The sequence below is a fragment of the Cetorhinus maximus genome, chromosome 23 (assembly GCF_964194155.1).
Source record: "Cetorhinus maximus chromosome 23, sCetMax3.hap1.1, whole genome shotgun sequence".
In the NCBI taxonomy this organism is placed as follows: Eukaryota; Metazoa; Chordata; class Chondrichthyes; order Lamniformes; family Cetorhinidae; genus Cetorhinus; species Cetorhinus maximus.
Window position 1 is genome coordinate 31,107,515 of NC_135901.1, and position 17,736 is coordinate 31,125,250.

Consider the following 17,736-nt stretch of genomic DNA (forward strand, 5'->3'; position numbering starts at 1 on the left):
AAATTCCATTGTTCCATAGGTCTTTGGAACTTGACCTTTCCCATACTATAACAATCTTTCATGTTGCCAATATTGTCAGTAACCTTTGGGAAAAATGAACACATTGCTTAGCCTTGCTTATCTGGCTGGTTGTAAAAATCCTAATGTCCCTTTGAAATCCAAACAACCCCTTCACTTATCTAAAAATACAAATTCCCTTCACACCTTCCAAGCTAAGACCCCATCGATGTTTACTCATTAGCATTTCAAGTACATTTCTACACCTAACTTCTTTTGATAATATCAAGCTTTGTAGTTTCCCTGACTCCAAATGTAATTAAATCACACAGAGAGAACCATCCACGCTCACACTCATAAACCTACTCGACAATAAAGCAGAATAATATTATGAAAATTATTACACTATTGTAATGGGGACATTTTAGATATATTATTGATAGTTTTGTAATAAAGTTAATTTGTTATCCTTCTAGTCTTGGAGGACAGTACTGTAGTTACTTAATATATTTCCAGTGATGGAGTAATTCTGACACAGAAGGAGTCCATTTGACAACTCGAGTCCATACCAACTCTCTGTAGAGTGATCCAGTCAATCCCATTCCCCTTCTATACCCCCGTTCCCCTGCATGTTCATTTCCTTCAAGTGTCAATTCAATTTCATTTTGAAGTTATTGATCATCTCTGGAACCACCACCCTCATTGGCAGTGGGTTCCAGGACATCACCACTGGCTGTTGAAATAAAGTTCATCCCCACAGCACCATGTATCTCTAATCATGTAATAGAACACTGTGTATTAGACACATTTTTAGTGCAATAATGTTGGGTGTATCTTAGGTGCAGCAGAGTGAGAATGGAGCGAGAGTGTGTGAGATGGAGAATTACTGCTTTTGGGGAATGAGAGAGGAAAGAATGTTCCATAGAAATTAGAATTGTCTGTTCTGAATTTCCATCCTGTACTGACAATAATGTTTGTAAACTTCTTTAGCAGGATATTAGAAGGGGAGGATTTGCAGACAGCAATCTCAAACCAAACATCACGTCAAGATCTGACAGACTCACTCGACTCATCGGGACCTGAATATGATCAGCCTTTGAATCTAGAAGGAGAAATGTTTGTCTGTTCTGTTTGCTTCAAAAGGTTTTAAACATCAGTGTGACTGCAAAAGCGGGAGACACACACACCCGAGTGAGAGTGTTCCAGTGCACTGACTGTGCAATAAGTTTTAACCAGTTTCAGAGCTTGAGAAAAACATCACCATTCACAGCAGAGAGAGACTGTACATGAGTTCTGTGTGAGTACGAGGCTTCAACTGATCGTAGAACCTGGAGAGACACAAGGACACGTGCACAATGGAGAAACCGTGGAAATGTGGGGACTGTGGGAAGGGATTCAGATCCCCATCTGTGTTGGAAACTCATTGGCGCAGTCATACCGGGGAGAGGCCGTTCACCTGCTCTGAGTGTGGGAAGGGATTCACTCAGTCATCTCACCTGCAGACACACCAGCGAGTTCACACTGGGGAGACACCGTTCACCTGCCCTGAGTGTGGGAAGGGATTTAGTCAGTTATCTAGCCTGCAATCACATCAGCGAGTTCACACTGGGGAGAGACCATTCACCTGTTCTGAGTGTGGGAAGGGATTCAGTCATTCATCCCACCTGTGGAGACACCAGCGAGTTCACACTGGGGAGAGGCCATTCACCTGCCCTGTGTGGGAAGGAGTTTAGTGATTCATCCCCCCTGCTGATGCACAAGCGAGTTCACAGCGGGGAGAGGCCGTTCACCTGCTCTGAGTGTGGGAAGGGATTCACTCGGTCGTTCTACCTGCTGGCACACCAGCGGGTTCACACTGGGGAGAGGCCATTCATCTGTTACGTGTGTGGGAAGGGATTCCCTCAGTCATCCGATCTGCAGAAACACCAGCGAGTTCACACGGGGAGAAGCCATTCACCTGCTCTGAGCGTGGGAAGGGTTGATCCACCCGGCTGAGACACCAGCCAGTTCACACCAGGGAGAGGACGTTCACTTGCTCTGAGTGTGGGAAGGGATTCATCTGTTCATCTGAGCTGCTGACACACCATGACAGTCACTCTGATTAGGGACTTTTGGATGCTCTGACTGTGGGTGTTAATTGTGTCAAATGAGGTTAAGTATATACAGGTGGGTGTCATGGATTGGATAGTTACTTGAGCACATATAAAGAGACCCTTACTGACATAGAGTGGAGCTGAGTTAGAAGGTATATACCTGTAATGTTTCACTCAGTGAATAAATCTATACAAAGTAAAGACTGGCTCCAGTTTACTCCTTCACCATCAGGCTGTCAGGATTATAACATGGTAACAAAGAATGCTCGTCTAATGGTGAAGATAGGAAACTAGAGGAAAATAAAATTTCAGACAGAAACTTACAACCTGAGTAAGTTTTTGTGAGAAATGGCTGAAAGCAAGTGGGAATTGTCAGGGTCTGATTACCCGCCGATGTTCTCGGAGTCTGAGCCACACGACCAGTGGAAGAATGAAGTGGATATGTGGACACGGGTTACGTCCCTACCAAGGAGGAAACAAGGTCTGGTCTTGGCATCGTCACCTCCCAACAAAAGTAAAATCAGAAGCAAAGTATTTAGTGAACTGGATGCCCATCAGTTGGATACTGATGAAGGTTTGGATCTTCTATTCGGATTCATTGATGAGATTTACAAGAAAGATGATCTATTGGATAGTTGGACTTTGACAGGTTTTGAACAAGGGTGAAAGCATCTTTAGCAGATCTGGATATCACAACAAGAGACAGGATTGGAACAGCACTAATAGGTGAATGACCCCCAGGAATGACCAGGGAACAGTTAACAGGTGTTTCAGGTCTGACTCAAAATATCATCATGTGATGAACTGCCCAAAGTGGAAAATCAGGGTCTTCGAAGTGACACATGACACAGAGAATTCTGAGGCTGAAGATGATGATGATGATCACTCTGAAGGAATTGTACTAGTCACAAGGAGCTTTGGTCCAGTGATGAGTGTGTTAGTCACTGACTCATTCAACTGTGCTGTGTTCGACAGTGGCTGCACCTCGACAGTATGTGGATCAGATTGGTGAAAATGTTACCCAGATTCACCTTGTACTGAGGATCGACACAAGGTTAAGGAGTGTGAAAGTTCTACTTGTTCGGGTATGGGGATGTCAACACATTGAAGTCACTAAAAAGAGTGGGGATTTTTGCAAAATAGCTGGAGTCAGCCTCTTTATCAGGACTGGTGTACTCTCTAATGAGATACCCTTACTGTTGAGTAAACCTTCCATGAAAAAGGCACAAATGCAACTGGATATGGAGCAAGATAAGGCAATTGTCTTTGGAAAGTCAGTGGATTGGTCGTTTACTTAATCAGGGCATTGTCGTCTCCCCTTAACAATACCTGATGTTTCTAATCAGAGTCTTTGAGAAGGATTAATAGTATCAATGATAAGAATCAGAGAGAAAAAAACAAATTATTTTAAAGCTAAACAGACAACTTGCTAACCCTTCCTGTCAAAGGTTAAAAATCCTGCTTAGTAATGCACAAGTGGTTGATGAAGAGTATACGAGGCTCATAGAAGAGATTAGAGCAAAGTGTGAAATGTGTAATAAGTATCGGAGGATGCCATCACATCCTATTGGAAACCTTCCCTTGGCACGTGACTTTAACCAGGTAGTTGCCGTGGATCTAAAGGGATGGGACAAAGACAGAAATATTTTCACTCTACACTTTATAGACATGGTAACCCGATTTAGTCTTTCTCCAATAACACATGGCAAGGACAAAAGGGAGATTATAGACCAAGTCATGGAGAAATGGATAGGGACTGGACCTGGGGCACCAGCTAAGTTTCTGACTGATAATGGAGGGGAAATTTACCAATGATGAGTTTAGAGACGTGTGTGAAAACATGAACATTATGGTCATGAACACTGCAGCTGAAAGTCCTTTCAGCAATGGACTCTGTGAAAGGAATCACACGGTGATCGATGAAATGCTGCAGAAAATCTTAGCTGATCAGCCAAACTTTAAGTTGACAACTGCACTGGCATGGACGATTCATGTAAAGAATTCACTTCAGATGGTTGGAGGGTATAGTCCCTATCGATTGGTCTATGGGAGAAATCCCAAATTAGCCTCTGTGCTGGGCGATAGCCCTCCTGCTTTAGAAGGGACTACAATTAGTTCCATTTTTAATCATTAATTCTTGGATTGTTTCACGAAAAGAATTGCTTGAACGAAAAAATTGTTGGGGATCCTAGAAGAGGGATGTCTTACAATGTAATAACGCTTTGTACAAAATAAGGAAAATCATATTTTCTCTTGGATTTGTTTTGAAATATTGATTTTGCCGATTGTTACAATCCCGGTCAGGACCGTTAACGTTTAAAGAGAAATTCGAACACCCAGTGATAACTGAAAGAATTACACCACAAGATTCCATGTTTAAAAGTAAAAACAAACTTTACTGTATATATAGAAAAAAATATTAAAAACCAGCACTGTGAACTTAACACAATAGTTTATAAAGATTTATGCTATAAACCCAGTTCTACTTTTTAACTTCACAAGAGAACTTATACTTAATGGTATCTTGAAGGTTCATTCGCTTCTGTTCCTGGGACCATCCCAAAGAGATGTCAAAGCTCTCCAGAATTCACTTTAATTCTCCTCAGTATTCCAGCTATTCTCCAAGCTCCAAGACTTTATGGGGGTCCTTCCATCAGCTTTAGGCTAAGAAACACTGCAACTTTCCTTTAAGGCCTCAAAGCTGTGGACTTCTCAGTTCAAGCGGAAGTTTCACTACCTTCTTGCTGAGGGATTTAAACATGAGGAACATGCTGATTCCTAATGACCCTCTTGGCTTCTCGTCCCACAGCTGGTTCACAGCTCCTGGTCCCACACTTCCTGCTGACTGACCAAGCTGCCCGCAGGCTGCTGACTGAAACTGCCTTCAGTGAGAAAATAAAAATAAAAATCCACAATGGGTCATCCATTGTTTAAGTGTTCTCACTATCAATACTGACCTTACTGAATAAACATAGGTCACATTTTAACTGTAATTAGCCCAGGCTTGTTTGATTTGCATTTCTGTAAGAGTTGTGTTCAACAGTTTTTCAACCCAGAGTTTCCATCCAGCTGCATTTCAATCCCCAAACTATAAGTTATTTTTGAAAACATATGAATTATGAACTTAGATATTCGCAGTAGCCGGCAGGAGCACGATGGGCCGAATGGGAGGGGATCATCTTCAATTGTGGGTGACATATTAAAGAAAGCAGTGCCTCCTCTTCTCTGAATGTTTAGTTTAACACTTAAATCTCCCCTTAACATTCTCTGAAGTGGCAGATGGAATTTAATACAGAGAAGACTGAGGCGATGTGATTTGGCAGAGGAGATAGGGAGAGGAAATATAGATGTAAATAGAACTGTTCTAAAGAGTGAGCAGGGACAGAGGGACCTGGGGGTTCATGTGCAGAGATCATTGAAGCTGGCAGGACAGAGTGAGAGAGGAATTAGCAAAGCACATGGGATCTTGGGCTTCAGGGATTGAGAACAAAAGCAGGGAAGTTTTGCTGAACCTTTATAAAGCTCTAGTCAGGCCACAACTAGAGTATTGAGTCCAGTTCTGGTCACCACACTTTAGGAAGGATGTGAGGGTCCCTGAGAGGGTGGAGAGGAGATTTACCAGAATGGTTCCAGGGATGAGGAATTTTAACCACAAGGTTAGGCTGGAGAAGCTGGGGTTGTTCTCCTTGGAGCAAAGGAGGTTGAGGGGAGATTTGATCGAGGTGTACAAGATTATGACAGGTTTAGATAAGGTGGACAAAGAAAAGCTGTTCCCATTTGCTGATGAAGGGGGACACAGATTTAAAGTTTTGTACAGGAGATATATCTACATCACCGTGGGTATGCCTTCACTGTCGCTGGGTCAAATCCTGGAATTCCTCCCTAAAAGCACTGTGGGTGTACCTACACCACATGTACTGCTGTGGTTCAAGAATGCAGCTCAACACCACTTTCTCAAGGGCAATAACGGATGGGCAATAAATGCTGGCCCAGCCAGCGACACCCAGATCCCATGAAAGAATAAAAATGAAAAGATATGGGGGGGATTTGAGGAGGAACGTTTTTACACAGTGAGTGGAGATGACCTGGAACTCGCTGTCTACGAGGTGGGTGGAAGCAGAGACAGTGACGGTTTCAAAAGGAAATTGGATGGGCAGTTGAGGGAAATAAATTTTCAGGGCGACAGGGATAGAACGAGGCAATGGGACTGACTGGTTTGCTCTGCAGTGAGCCAGCATGAACACAATGGGCTGAAATGGACTCCTCCTCTACTCGAATGACTCTGTGATCTCAAAAGAACAAATTCAGCTGCTCCAGTCTCTCCAACTAACTGAAGTCCCTCATCCCTGGTGCCATTCTCTTAAATCTCCTCTGCACTCTTTCTAAGAACTTCACATCTTTCCTAAAGTGTGGGGCCCAGATATAGGGTTCCATTCTAGAGGGATAGAATTGAAAAGCAGGGAGGTTATGTTCAACCTGTTTTGAACCATGGTTAGGCTATACTGGGAGTACTGTCAACATTTCTGATCTCCATTTAGAAAAAGGAAATAGAGGCACTGGAGATGGGGCAACAAAGATTCACAAGAATAATACCAGAACTGAGAGCATTTAACCCTCAGGAAAAGCTGGGGCTGTTTTTCTCTAGAAAAGAGAAGACTGAAGGGTGACCTGATGGAAGCCTTTAAGATGGTGAAGGGGTTCAATAATCCAATAGGGATTTCATGAGAAACCTCTTTACCCAGCGAGTGGTGAGAGTGTGGAACTCACTACCACAGCGAGTGGTTGAGGTGAATCGCATGAATACATTTAAGGGAAGCTAGATACATACATAGGGAGAAAGGAATAGAAGGACATGCTGATGGGGGAGATGAAGAGGGGTGGGTGGAGGCTCATGTGGAGCATAAATACTGACAGAGACCAATTGAGCTGTCTGGCCTGGCCCTGTGCTGTAGACTCAATGGAACAGAGACAAATGTATTTATTTTAGATCTACCTGTAGTGGTAGGAAAAACATAATTTACTGTCCGGGATAAAATAAATGTCCTTCATCAGGTTTTGTGGATGATTTCAGTGGAAATGTGCACTCCCAGGCTCAAAGAGCATCAGCCACTGGAAGCAAAGTCGTGAGACCGGCCAGTCCAGCAGAAAGAAACCCTCCGATCCTCCCACTTTACCAAGTATCAGAATGAACATTATCAATACTTTATCAATGTTGGCAGTTAGACTTCACCTCAGTGACACATTTATGTAATTAATAAGGCTTATGTTACCAAATTGTACTGTATGTAAGCTCAATGATGAACAGGCCTGTCCCTTTAAAGCTACATGACAGTATCTGGAACTTTAAGGGAAAAAAACCCGGTGTTCAGGTCAGTAAGTGGTCAGAGCACCAGGTGTTCCAGGAGATCCTGTTTAGATACAAGTTATAGTTCACAGTTAGATTGAGCTCAATTTGTTGTGGGGAAGCTAGGAACACTTTTCCACTTAATTCCAGATTTTTATTGATTGGATTCAAATTGCACCATCTGCCATGGTGAGATTCAAACCCACGACCCCAGAGCATTACCCTGTGTCTCTGGATTACTAGTCCAGTGACAATACCACTAAGCCACTGCCTCCGCATTCCTTAAATTGTCTGTCTAGCATCATAACTTTTAATGTAGTTTCTCAATCTACCACAGGCAGCTTAGACTGGTACCTTTGTAGTTTCCTTCTGTGAGAAGCACCCGGATAAATTAAACAATAGAACCATCTAACCAGCACAGCCCATCTCCATGGCAACCTGGCATGCTTTGGGGAGTTCCAAACAGTTTCAAACTAAATACCTTTTCCACCCCAAACACCCTTTCATTCTGTAATTCATATGAAATATGAAACTAGATATTCACAACACATCTCAAAGAGCATCAGCCACTGGAAGCAAAGTTGTGAGACCAGCCAGTCCAGCAGAAAGACACCCTCCGACCCTCCCACTTCACCAACAATCAGAATGAACATGGTTCAGTCTTGAATGAGATTAACAACAACAATAACAGCAAAATCCAAAATCTGTAATCAGTTGAAAAGTTTCTGGTGTCTCCGCAGGCTGGATGACTCAGTGAATCTCTTCCCACACACAGAGCAGATGAACGGCCTCTCCCCGGTGTGAACTCGCTTGTGCGTCAGCAGGTTGGATGACTTAGTGAATCCCTTCCCACACACGGAGCAGATGAACGGCCTCTCCCCGGTGTGAATGCGTCGATGAGTGTCCAGCGCAGATGGGGATTTGAATCCCTTCCCACAGTCCCCACATTTCCACAGTTTCTCCATGGTGCGGGTGTCCTTGTGTCTCTCCAGGTTCTATGATCAGTTGAAGCTTCATCCACACAGAGAACACGTGTATGGTTTCTCCCTGTGGTGAATGGTGATGTTTTTTCAGGCTGTGTAAAACTCTCCACAGTCAGTTTACTGGAACACCCTCACTCGGGTGTGTGTGTCTCAGGCCTTTTCCAGTCACACTGACGTTTGAAATTTTATGAAGCAGACAGAGCAGACAAACATTTCTACCAGAATCAAAAGCCGATGATATTCAGGTCTTAAGGAATTGAGTGACTGCCAGGTCTTGATGTGAAGTTTGGTTTGAGATTTCTGTCTGTAAATCTTCCCCTTCTGATAGCCTGTAAAAGGAATTTACAAAAGTCATCACTGTCAGTGCAGGATAGAAATTCAGAACAGACAATTCTAGTTTCTATGGAACATTCTTTCCTCTTTCATTCCCCAAAAGTTGCAAATCTCCATCCCACGCAGTCTGCCTCCCTTCTCACTCCGCTGTACTGAATATACACGCTCCCAATTCTCCTGAAGGGGCTGATTCATGCTGATTTACAGATGCAACTCATTACTTCCTGTCCAAGATGTGAAAATCTTCATATAATTATATTTCCTGATCACAGAGACAGGGAGAATCTGAAGAAGAATTTTTTTTAGGTAGTGATTGTTCATGATCTGGAACTCGCTGCATACAAAGGTGATAGAAGTGGAGACGATTTATGATTTTAAAATGAAATTGAATGGGCACATGAACAAAATACAATTGCAGGGGTATGGGGATAACTTGATTGCTCTGCAGAGAGTCAACATGGACTCGAGTTGCCAAATGGGCTACTTCTGTGCTGTAATGACTCTATCTCTGTTACTAAAGAACCATTATTAATATACACTAGACACATCTCTGTTCTACATTAATTTACTGTCCCCTTAAATGTCAGCCATCTCCTGGGGAAACCACACCTTTAATTGTGAACATTAGGAAAGGACCATCCTTTTAGCCAGACAAATAAATGTGTCAAGCTGAGGAGGCAAAGGATGTCAATGTCTTTAAGAGAGAGAGAGACCTGGGCCAACCTTTCCAGAGTCTGCACCCTCCCTGGATTCACTTCCTTTCCCTTCAGTTCCTGCAAGTCAACAATTTGCCCCCAGAGTGAGAAAAGAAATGGAAAGGGGGAAACATTGATTTCCTCACAGATGTTGCCCAGAGGGTTTCAGTCTGAAGCTCATTGTCCAAATTCCGCATTGTGACGTCCACAACGGAACCCTGTCTGAATCAACCAATAGGAATCACTCTGCTCCGCGGTGACGTCCTCGGGTTCCAGTTTGCAGGCCAGGCGCGCGGACACGGGAGCCCCGCCCCCACCCATTGTTCCCCCTCCCCCTCCCCCTCCTCGAACCAAGGTTTCGAGGCAACCGGCTGACGGCTCCGGCCAGAGCGAGAAGCCGCTCGGAGAACTCGGGAGAGGGGAAGCTGCGCATGTGCGGTGGAGAGCCCGCCCTTCCCGTCATGCTGAGGGAAGAATTGTGGGACCGGAAGGACTCTGGTCCTCCAGCCAATCAGAGCGCGGGCTTTGTGTGAATGAAGATTGAGCTTCACACGGACTAAAACTTCCTCCTGTGTCCAACATCTGTGAGTAAAACACTTTCTTTTTTCCCCCTTTCCATTTCTTTTCTCATTCTGGGGGGAAATTGTTGACTCTCTGGAGCAATCCTGTCTGTCCCATTCTCCCACTATATCCCCGTCCCCCCGCCAGTTTATTTCTGTCATGTGATCAACAAATTTCATTTTGAAATTATTGATTGTCTCCACTTCCACCAGCCTCAGAGGCAGCGAGTTCCAGGACATGACCACCTGCTGCTGAAATAAAGTGCTTGTTCATATCCCACCTATATCTCTGTTGAAATAATCTTCTACTGTATGTTACACTTAGCCCATTATTATCGGCACTGACAGATATTTAAGACTAGCAGCCTGGGTGATGATTTTCAATGCTGCAAAGGTTACTGGTGGGCCAGAAGTTTGGAAAATTCTTAGACACCAGCAAAGCATCATGAACAAAAAGAGAGAGAGCAACTGGAGCGTGACTGAAAACTAGCAAGAAATATGAAACAGACAGTAAAAGCTTCCAGAAGTATATAACAAGGGAAAGAGTAGTGAAAGTAAGCCTTGATCCCCGAGAGGGTGACACTGGGAAATTAATACTGGCAAAGATGGAAATGGCAGAGGCTTTGAACAAGAAATTCACAGTCGAAGACACTAAAAAAATCCCAAGAGTAGTAAAAAAGCAGGGGACAAAAGGAAAGAAGAAACTTAAAACAATCACGATCTCCAGAATAAAAGTACCAGGAAAACTAATGGGACTAACAGCTGACAGGGCTCCAGGACCTGATGGCCTGTTTCCTCAGGTCTTAAGGGAAGTGTCTGCAGAGATAGTGGATACATTGTTTGTCAGCTTCAAAAATTCCCCAGATTCTGGAAAGGTCCCAGCGGATTGGAAAACCACAAATGTAACACAATCGTTCGAGAAAGGAGGGAGACAGAAAGCAGGAAAATATAGGCCAGTCAATCTAACAGCTGTCATTGGGGAATCAGTAGATGTCACATATTTGGATTTTCAAAAGGCATTCGCTAAGGGGTCACATAAAAGGTGACTGCACAAGAAAAGAGCTCATGGTGTTGGGGTGATGTATTAGCACGGATAGAGGATTGGCTAACGGGAAATAGAGAGTCGGGGTAAATGGGTCACTTTGAGGTGAGCGGTTTGTTAGCAGTGAAGTCCTGCAGGGATCAGTATTGGGGCCTCAACTATTTACAATCCATGTTAATCACTTGGATGAAGGAACTGACTGTATTGTAGCCAAAATTGCTGATGATACGACGATAGGTAGGAAAGCAAGTTGTGAAGAGGATACAAAGAGTGCAAAGGTATAGCGATAGGTGAAGTGAGTGGGTGTAAAATTGGCAGATGGAGTATAATGTGTGAAATGTGAGATTGTCCACTTTGGCAGGAAGAATAGAAAAGTAGAATATTATTTAAATGGAGAGAGGCTGCAGAATTCTGCAGTACAGAGGAATCTGGGTGTCCTTGTATATGAATCACAAAAAGTCAGTATGCACGTACATCAAGTAATGAGCAAGGCAGTTGGAATGTCGGTCTTTATTGCAAGGGGGATGGAATATAAAAGTAGGGAAGTCTTACTTCAGAGTATTGGTGAGATCACACCTAGAGTACTGTGTACAGTCCTGGGCTCCTTTAAGCAGGGATATACTTGCATTGGAAGCAGTTCAGAGAAGGTTCACTAGGCTGCTTCCTGGGATGAAGGGATTGTCTTATGAGGAAACATTGAGCAGGTTGGGCCTATTCAAATTGGAGTTAAGAGGAATGAGAGGTGATCTTATTGAAAGATATCAGATTCTGAGGCAACTTGACAGGGTAGATGCTGAGAAGATGTTTCCACTCATGGGGGAGCTTAGAAATAGGGGCACAATTTAAAAATAAGGTGTCTCCCCTTTAAGACAGAGATGAGGAGGAATTTCTTCCCTCAAAGAGTCGATTGTCTTTGGAATTCTCTTCCACAAGGACCAGTGGAGGCCGGGCCATTGAATATATTCAAGGACGAGTTACATAAGTTTTTGATCGACAAGGGAGTCAAGGGGTGAAAGCTAAGATGAGGAGGGATTTCTTTACTCAGAGGGTGGTGAAGCTTTGGAATTCTCAACCCCAGAGGACTGTGGAGGCTCAGTCATTAAATATATTCAAGACAGAGATTGATAGTTTTAGATATTGAAGATATCAAGGGATATTGGGGATAGTGCAGGAAAATGGTGCCGAGGTAGATCAGCCATGATCTCATAGAATGGTTGAGCAGGCTCGATGGGCTGAATGGCCTACTTGTGCTCCTATTTCTTATGATCTCTGTGTCCTGGACATGAAGCAGTGAGTATAGACATGTGATCAGCATGGACCTTCAGGAGAATTGGGAGGGTGTATATTAGCTACAGCAGAGTGAGAATGGAGAGAATGTGTGTGGGATGGACATTTACTGCTTTCGGGGTACGAGAGAGGAAAAAACATTCCATAGAAACTAGAACTGTCTGTTCTGAATTTCTATCCTGTACTGACAGTGATGACTGTTCTGAATTCCTTTAACAGGATATTAGAAGGGGAGGATTTACAGACAGAAATCTCAAACCAAACTTCACATCAAGATCTGGCAGTCACTCAATTCCTCAAAACCTAAATATCATCGGCCTTTGAATCTGGGAGAAATGTTTGTCTGCTCTGTCTGCTTCATAAAATTTCGAACATCGGGGTGACTGGAAAAGGCCTGAGACACACACACCCGAGTGAGGGTGTTCCAGTGAACTGACTGTGGAAAGAGCTTTAACCAGTTACACAGCCTGAAAAAACATCACCATTCACCACAGGGAGAAACCGTACATGTGTTCTCTGTGTGGACGAAGCTTCAACTGATCATCAAACCTGGAGAGACACAAGGACACCCGCACCATGGAGAAACCGTGGAAATGTGGAGACTGTGGGAAGGGATTCAAATCCCCATCTGAGATGGAAATTCATCGGCGCATTCACACCGGGGAGAGGCCCTTCACCTGCTCTGAGTGTGGGAAGGGATTCGCTCGGTTACACCACCTGCAGACGCACCAGCGAGTTCACACCGGCGAGAGACCGTTCACCTGCTCTGTGTGTGGGAAGGGATTCATTGATTCTTCCAACATGTACAGGCACCAGCGGGTTCACACCAGGCAGAGACTGTTTACCTGCTCAGAGTGTGGGAGGGGATTCAGTCGGTTATGCAGACTGCATTCACACCAGCAAGTTCACACTGGGGAGAGGCTGTTCACCTGCCCTCAGTGTGGGAAGGAATTCACTCACTCATCCCATCTGCAGACACACCAGCGAATTCACACTGGGGAGAGGCCATTCATCTGCTCTCTGTGTGGGAAGGGATTCACTCAGGTATCCCATCTGCGAACACACCAGCAAGTTCACACTGGGGAGAGGCCATTCAACTGCTCTGATTGTGGGAAGGGATTCACTCGGTTATCAAAATTGCAAATGCACCAGCAGGTTCACACTGGAGAGAGGCCGTTCACGTGCTCTGAGTGTGGGAAAGGGTTCATTGCATCAAGCACTCTGCTGATACATCAGCGAGTTCACACTGGAGAGAGGCCTTTCACCTGCTCTCAGTGTGGGAAGGGATTCACTCAGCTATCCAGCCTACTGAGACACCAGCGAGTTCACAAGTGATTTTAGAGTTTGGATTCTGCTGTTATTGCAGCTGTTAATCACATCCAGGACTGAACCATGTTCATTCTGACACTTGGTGAAGTGGGAGGGTCGGAGGGTTTCTTTCTGCTGGACTGGCTGGTCTCACGACTTTGCCTCCAGTGGGCTGATGCTGCTGGACCCTTGTTGAGAATACCGAATTTCACATTTCAGAAGGATCAAAGATATTTAGTTTGCATTTCTTTTTGGAACAACCCAAAGCATGCCATGTTGCCATGGAGATGGGCTGTGCTGGTCTGATGGTTCTTTTGTATAATTTATCTGGGTGTTTCTCACAGAAGAAAACTATCACAGTTTGAGTGTCAATTTGACTGTGGTAGATTGGGAAACTACATGAAAAATTATGACGGTAGACAGACAATAGCTAACATTGAAGGAATGATCACATATTTACAATAAATATAGATTCCTTTAAGGAACAAAAATCCAATAGGTAAAGTGATGAAACTGTGGTTAAGAAGTAAAGCTAAGGATTGCATTAGATCAAAGGAAGAGACTCATAACGTGGCCAAAATAGTAGTAAGCCTTTTACTTCTTGTTTATCAAGAATCTATCCAGCTCTGCCTTAAAAATATTCAAAGACTCGGCTTCCCCCGCCCTTTGAGGAAGAGAGATCCAAAGACTCTCTACTTTCTGAGAGAAAAATCTCTCCTCTGTCTTAAAGAGGCGACCCGTTACTTTTAAACTGTGACCCCCAATTTCCAGATTCTCCCTCAAGTGGAAACATCCTCTCCACATCCACCCTGTCGAGGCCCCTCAGGATCTTATATGTTTCAATCAAGTCGTCTCTTACTCTTCTAAACTCCAGCACATACAAGCCCAGCCTGTCCAACCTTTCCTTATAAGACAACCCTCCTATTCCAGGTATTTGTCCAGTAAACCTTCTCTGAACTGCTTCCAACACATTTACGTCCTTCCTTAAATAAGGACACCAATACTGTACACTGTACTCCGGATGTGGTCTCACCAATGCGCTGTATAACTGAAGCATAATCTCCCTACTTCTAACAATAACATTCTGTTAGCTTTCCTAATTACTTGATGTACCTGAATAATTAGCTTTTGTGATTCATGCACGAGAACACCCAGATCCCTCTGAATCTCAGAGCTCTGCTAACTCTCACCATTTCAATAATATGCTTTGTTTGTATTCTTCCTGCCAAAATGAACAATTTCACATTTTCCCACATTACACTCCATTTGCCAGATCCTTGCCCACTCCCTTAACATGTCTATATCCTTTTGTAGTCTCCTTATGTCCTCTTCACAACTTACTTTCCTACCTGTCTTTGTGTCATCAGCAAATTTAGCGACCATACCTTCAGTCCCTTCATCTAAGTCATTTATATAAATTGTAAAAAGTTGAGGCCCCAGCACGGATCACTGTGCACACCACTTATTACATCTTGCCAACCAGAAAATGACCCATTTATGCCTACTCTGTTTCCTGTTGGCTAGCCAATCTTCTCTCCATGTCAATATTTTACCTCCCACAGAATGAACCTTTATTTTCCACAATAACCTTTGATGTGACACCTCATCAATTGCCTTCTGGAAATCTAAGTTAGTGTTCCACTGGTTCCCCTTTATCCACAGCGCTTGTTACTTCTTCAAAGAACTCCAATAAATGAGTAAAATATGATTTCCCTGTCACAAAACCATGTAGACTCTGCCTGATTACCCTGAATTTATCTACATGCCCTATTATAACATCTTTAATAATAGCTTCTCACATTGTCCCTCTGACAGATGTTAAGCTAACTGGCCTGCTTTCTGTCTCTCTTTTTGAATGAAGGAGTTACACTCACTATTTTCCAATCTAATGGAACCTTCCTGAATCGTGGAAATTTTGGGAAATTTCAACCCACGCATCAACAATCTCACTAGCCACTTCTTTTAAGATCCTAGGATGAAGTCCATCAGGACCTAGGTTCTTGTCAGCCTGCAGCTCCAACAATTTGCTCAGTACCACTTCTGTGATGATTGTAATTTTCTTGAGTTCTTCCCTCCCTTCCATTTCCTGTTTTACAGTTATTTCTGGGATGTTACTTATAATAATTGTAGTGAAGACCAATGCAAAGTACCTGTTGAATTCATCTGCCATCTCTTTATTTTCCATTATTAATTCCCCAGACTCACTTCCAAAAGACCAACGCTCACTTTGTTAACTCTCTTCTTTTTTAAACATCTATAGAAACGGCATTTCTATTTCCAGCTAGCTTTCTCTCATACTCTAATTTTTCCCTGCTCTTTAATCTTGTAGTCATTTTTTCCTGTCTTTTATATTCTGTCCAATCTTCTGACCTGCCAGCCATCCTTGTCCAATATATGCTATTTCTTTAAGTTTGATACTATCTTTAGTTTTTATAGTTAACCATGGATGGTGGGTCCTCCCCTTTGATAGTTTCTTTCTTGTTAGAATTCTGTATATTCTGTAATATGTCTGCCATTGCATCTCTATTGACCAATCCCATAACCTAAATCATCATTCATTTTAGCTAGCTCTGCTTTCATGCCCTCATAATTGTCCTTCTTTAAGTTTAAAATACTAGTCTTGGACCCATTCTTCTTTCCCTCCAACTGAGTGTAAAATTCAATCATATTGCGATCGCTGCCACCTAGGGGCACCATCACTACAAGCTCATTAATTAATCTTATCTTGGTGCGCAATACCAGGTCGAGTAGACCCTGCTCTCTGGCTCCTGAACGTGCTGTTCTAGGAAACCATCACAAAAATATTTGATGAACTCCCTATCTAGGCTACTTTTGCGCATCTGATTTTTTTCAGTGTATATGTGATTAAAATTCCCCATAATTATTGCCGTTCCTTTCTGAAAAACTCCCATTATTTTTTCCTTTATACCCCGTCCTACCATGATGTTAGTTAGGGAGCCTGTACACCACTCCCACAATTGCCTTTATCATTTCTCATCTTTACCCAAGCTGCTTCTACATCCTGGTTTTCTGAACTGAGATCATCCCTCTCTATTGCACTAATGCCATTATTAATTAACAGTGCCAACCCTTCACCTTTTCCTAGCTTCCTGTCCTTTCGAAATGTCATGCATCCTTCAATTGTCAGTTAGTCTGTTCATCTCCAAAGTCTCAGGAAGGTGTTGAAAATGTCAGATTTTGTAAACAACTATACTTGAATTTTCTATTTAATTTCAAGATAGAATGAAGTTGAGAGCCTTAAAGGTAACTAATCAGCATGTCTACCTGGATATGAGACTCATGTGATTAACATTGCCATGGAGATGGGCTTTAATAGGGGAAGGATCCATGGGAAACCATTGTCGGATCAGATTGGAAAACTCCCCGAAAAGGCATCCTTGAATTTCACAGACAGATCAATCTGCCAGGATCCGAGAGAGAGAGAGAATGCTGATAGAGGCGGCAAGTTCCTGTTTCACCACATGGGAATATGGATGGGACCTTGTGCTCACATTGAAAAGACCAAATTCATGAAGATTTAAAACAAGACTGGAAGATTTGCCTTGCTTGAGTTAGAGGGATGACCCAGGAGAACCTTCACTGTGAAAGACAGTTCTGGGCTTAAAGGTTGCCAGACTGGGAAAAGAAAAGAATGGAAGTAAACCTTCAAGAGCAAAGAATCACTTTGGACAGGTTCCAGGAGAATTGAGTGTCTACTTCAAGGGCGGAGTAAAATATAACTGTGGAGTGGGACTTTTGATTATGTTCAAAGCAAAATAGCAAATTTCTGTTTGTTAATTTAAGGTATATGTTGCCAACAAAAGTGGTGTTTAGTCAATATTATTTCTAGATTGTTTGTTGCAGTAAAAGTCACAAAACTTGAAGTAATGTTGTGTGATCCTTTAATTTGTTCACTGGAAATTTGAATTTCTTTTAAGAAGTTACCGGTCTTTACAGAGATCCTAACATTTGGTTTAGAGCCACAAGTTTCGACTTCCCATTTGAGCCTCCAGCACCTTTCTGTCTCTCTATTTCTCGTGTCAATGACAGCCAGGCGACGGAGCTGAGGGCTGAATTTAGCTGAGAATAACGGG

General features: G+C 43.1%; 4 protein-coding genes and 1 long non-coding RNA gene across 6 annotated transcripts in view; 4 read left to right on the forward strand and 1 right to left on the reverse strand.

Moving 5' to 3' along the window:
- LOC144697359 (uncharacterized) overlaps nucleotides 1-8,488 on the reverse strand; it is a 226,542-nt gene extending 218,054 nt beyond the window's left edge. For both annotated transcript variants that reach the window (XR_013580335.1, XR_013580336.1), the window contains exon 1: nucleotides 8,005-8,488. This is a non-coding gene — a long non-coding RNA (uncharacterized LOC144697359). The remainder of the gene's footprint in view (nucleotides 1-8,004) is intronic.
- Nucleotides 1-17,736, forward strand: part of LOC144697120 (uncharacterized) — a 432,856-nt gene that overhangs the window by 270,912 nt on the left and 144,208 nt on the right. The window lies entirely within an intron of this gene.
- The window catches only part of LOC144697094 (uncharacterized), a 391,382-nt gene that overhangs the window by 207,275 nt on the left and 166,371 nt on the right, over nucleotides 1-17,736 (forward strand). The gene's annotated exons all lie outside the window — the stretch shown is intronic.
- Nucleotides 1-17,736, forward strand: part of LOC144697966 (uncharacterized) — a 164,609-nt gene that overhangs the window by 112,103 nt on the left and 34,770 nt on the right. The window contains exons 9-10 of the mRNA XM_078569918.1: nucleotides 1,323-1,714; nucleotides 13,022-13,505. Of these exons, the coding sequence (XP_078426044.1) occupies nucleotides 1,323-1,714; nucleotides 13,022-13,505 (876 nt within the window). The remainder of the gene's footprint in view (nucleotides 1-1,322; nucleotides 1,715-13,021; nucleotides 13,506-17,736) is intronic.
- LOC144697244 (uncharacterized) overlaps nucleotides 9,966-17,736 on the forward strand; it is a 123,031-nt gene continuing 115,260 nt past the window's right edge. Inside the window, exon 1 of the mRNA XM_078569171.1 lies at nucleotides 9,966-10,029. The gene's annotated coding sequence lies outside the window, so the exon portion shown is untranslated. The remainder of the gene's footprint in view (nucleotides 10,030-17,736) is intronic.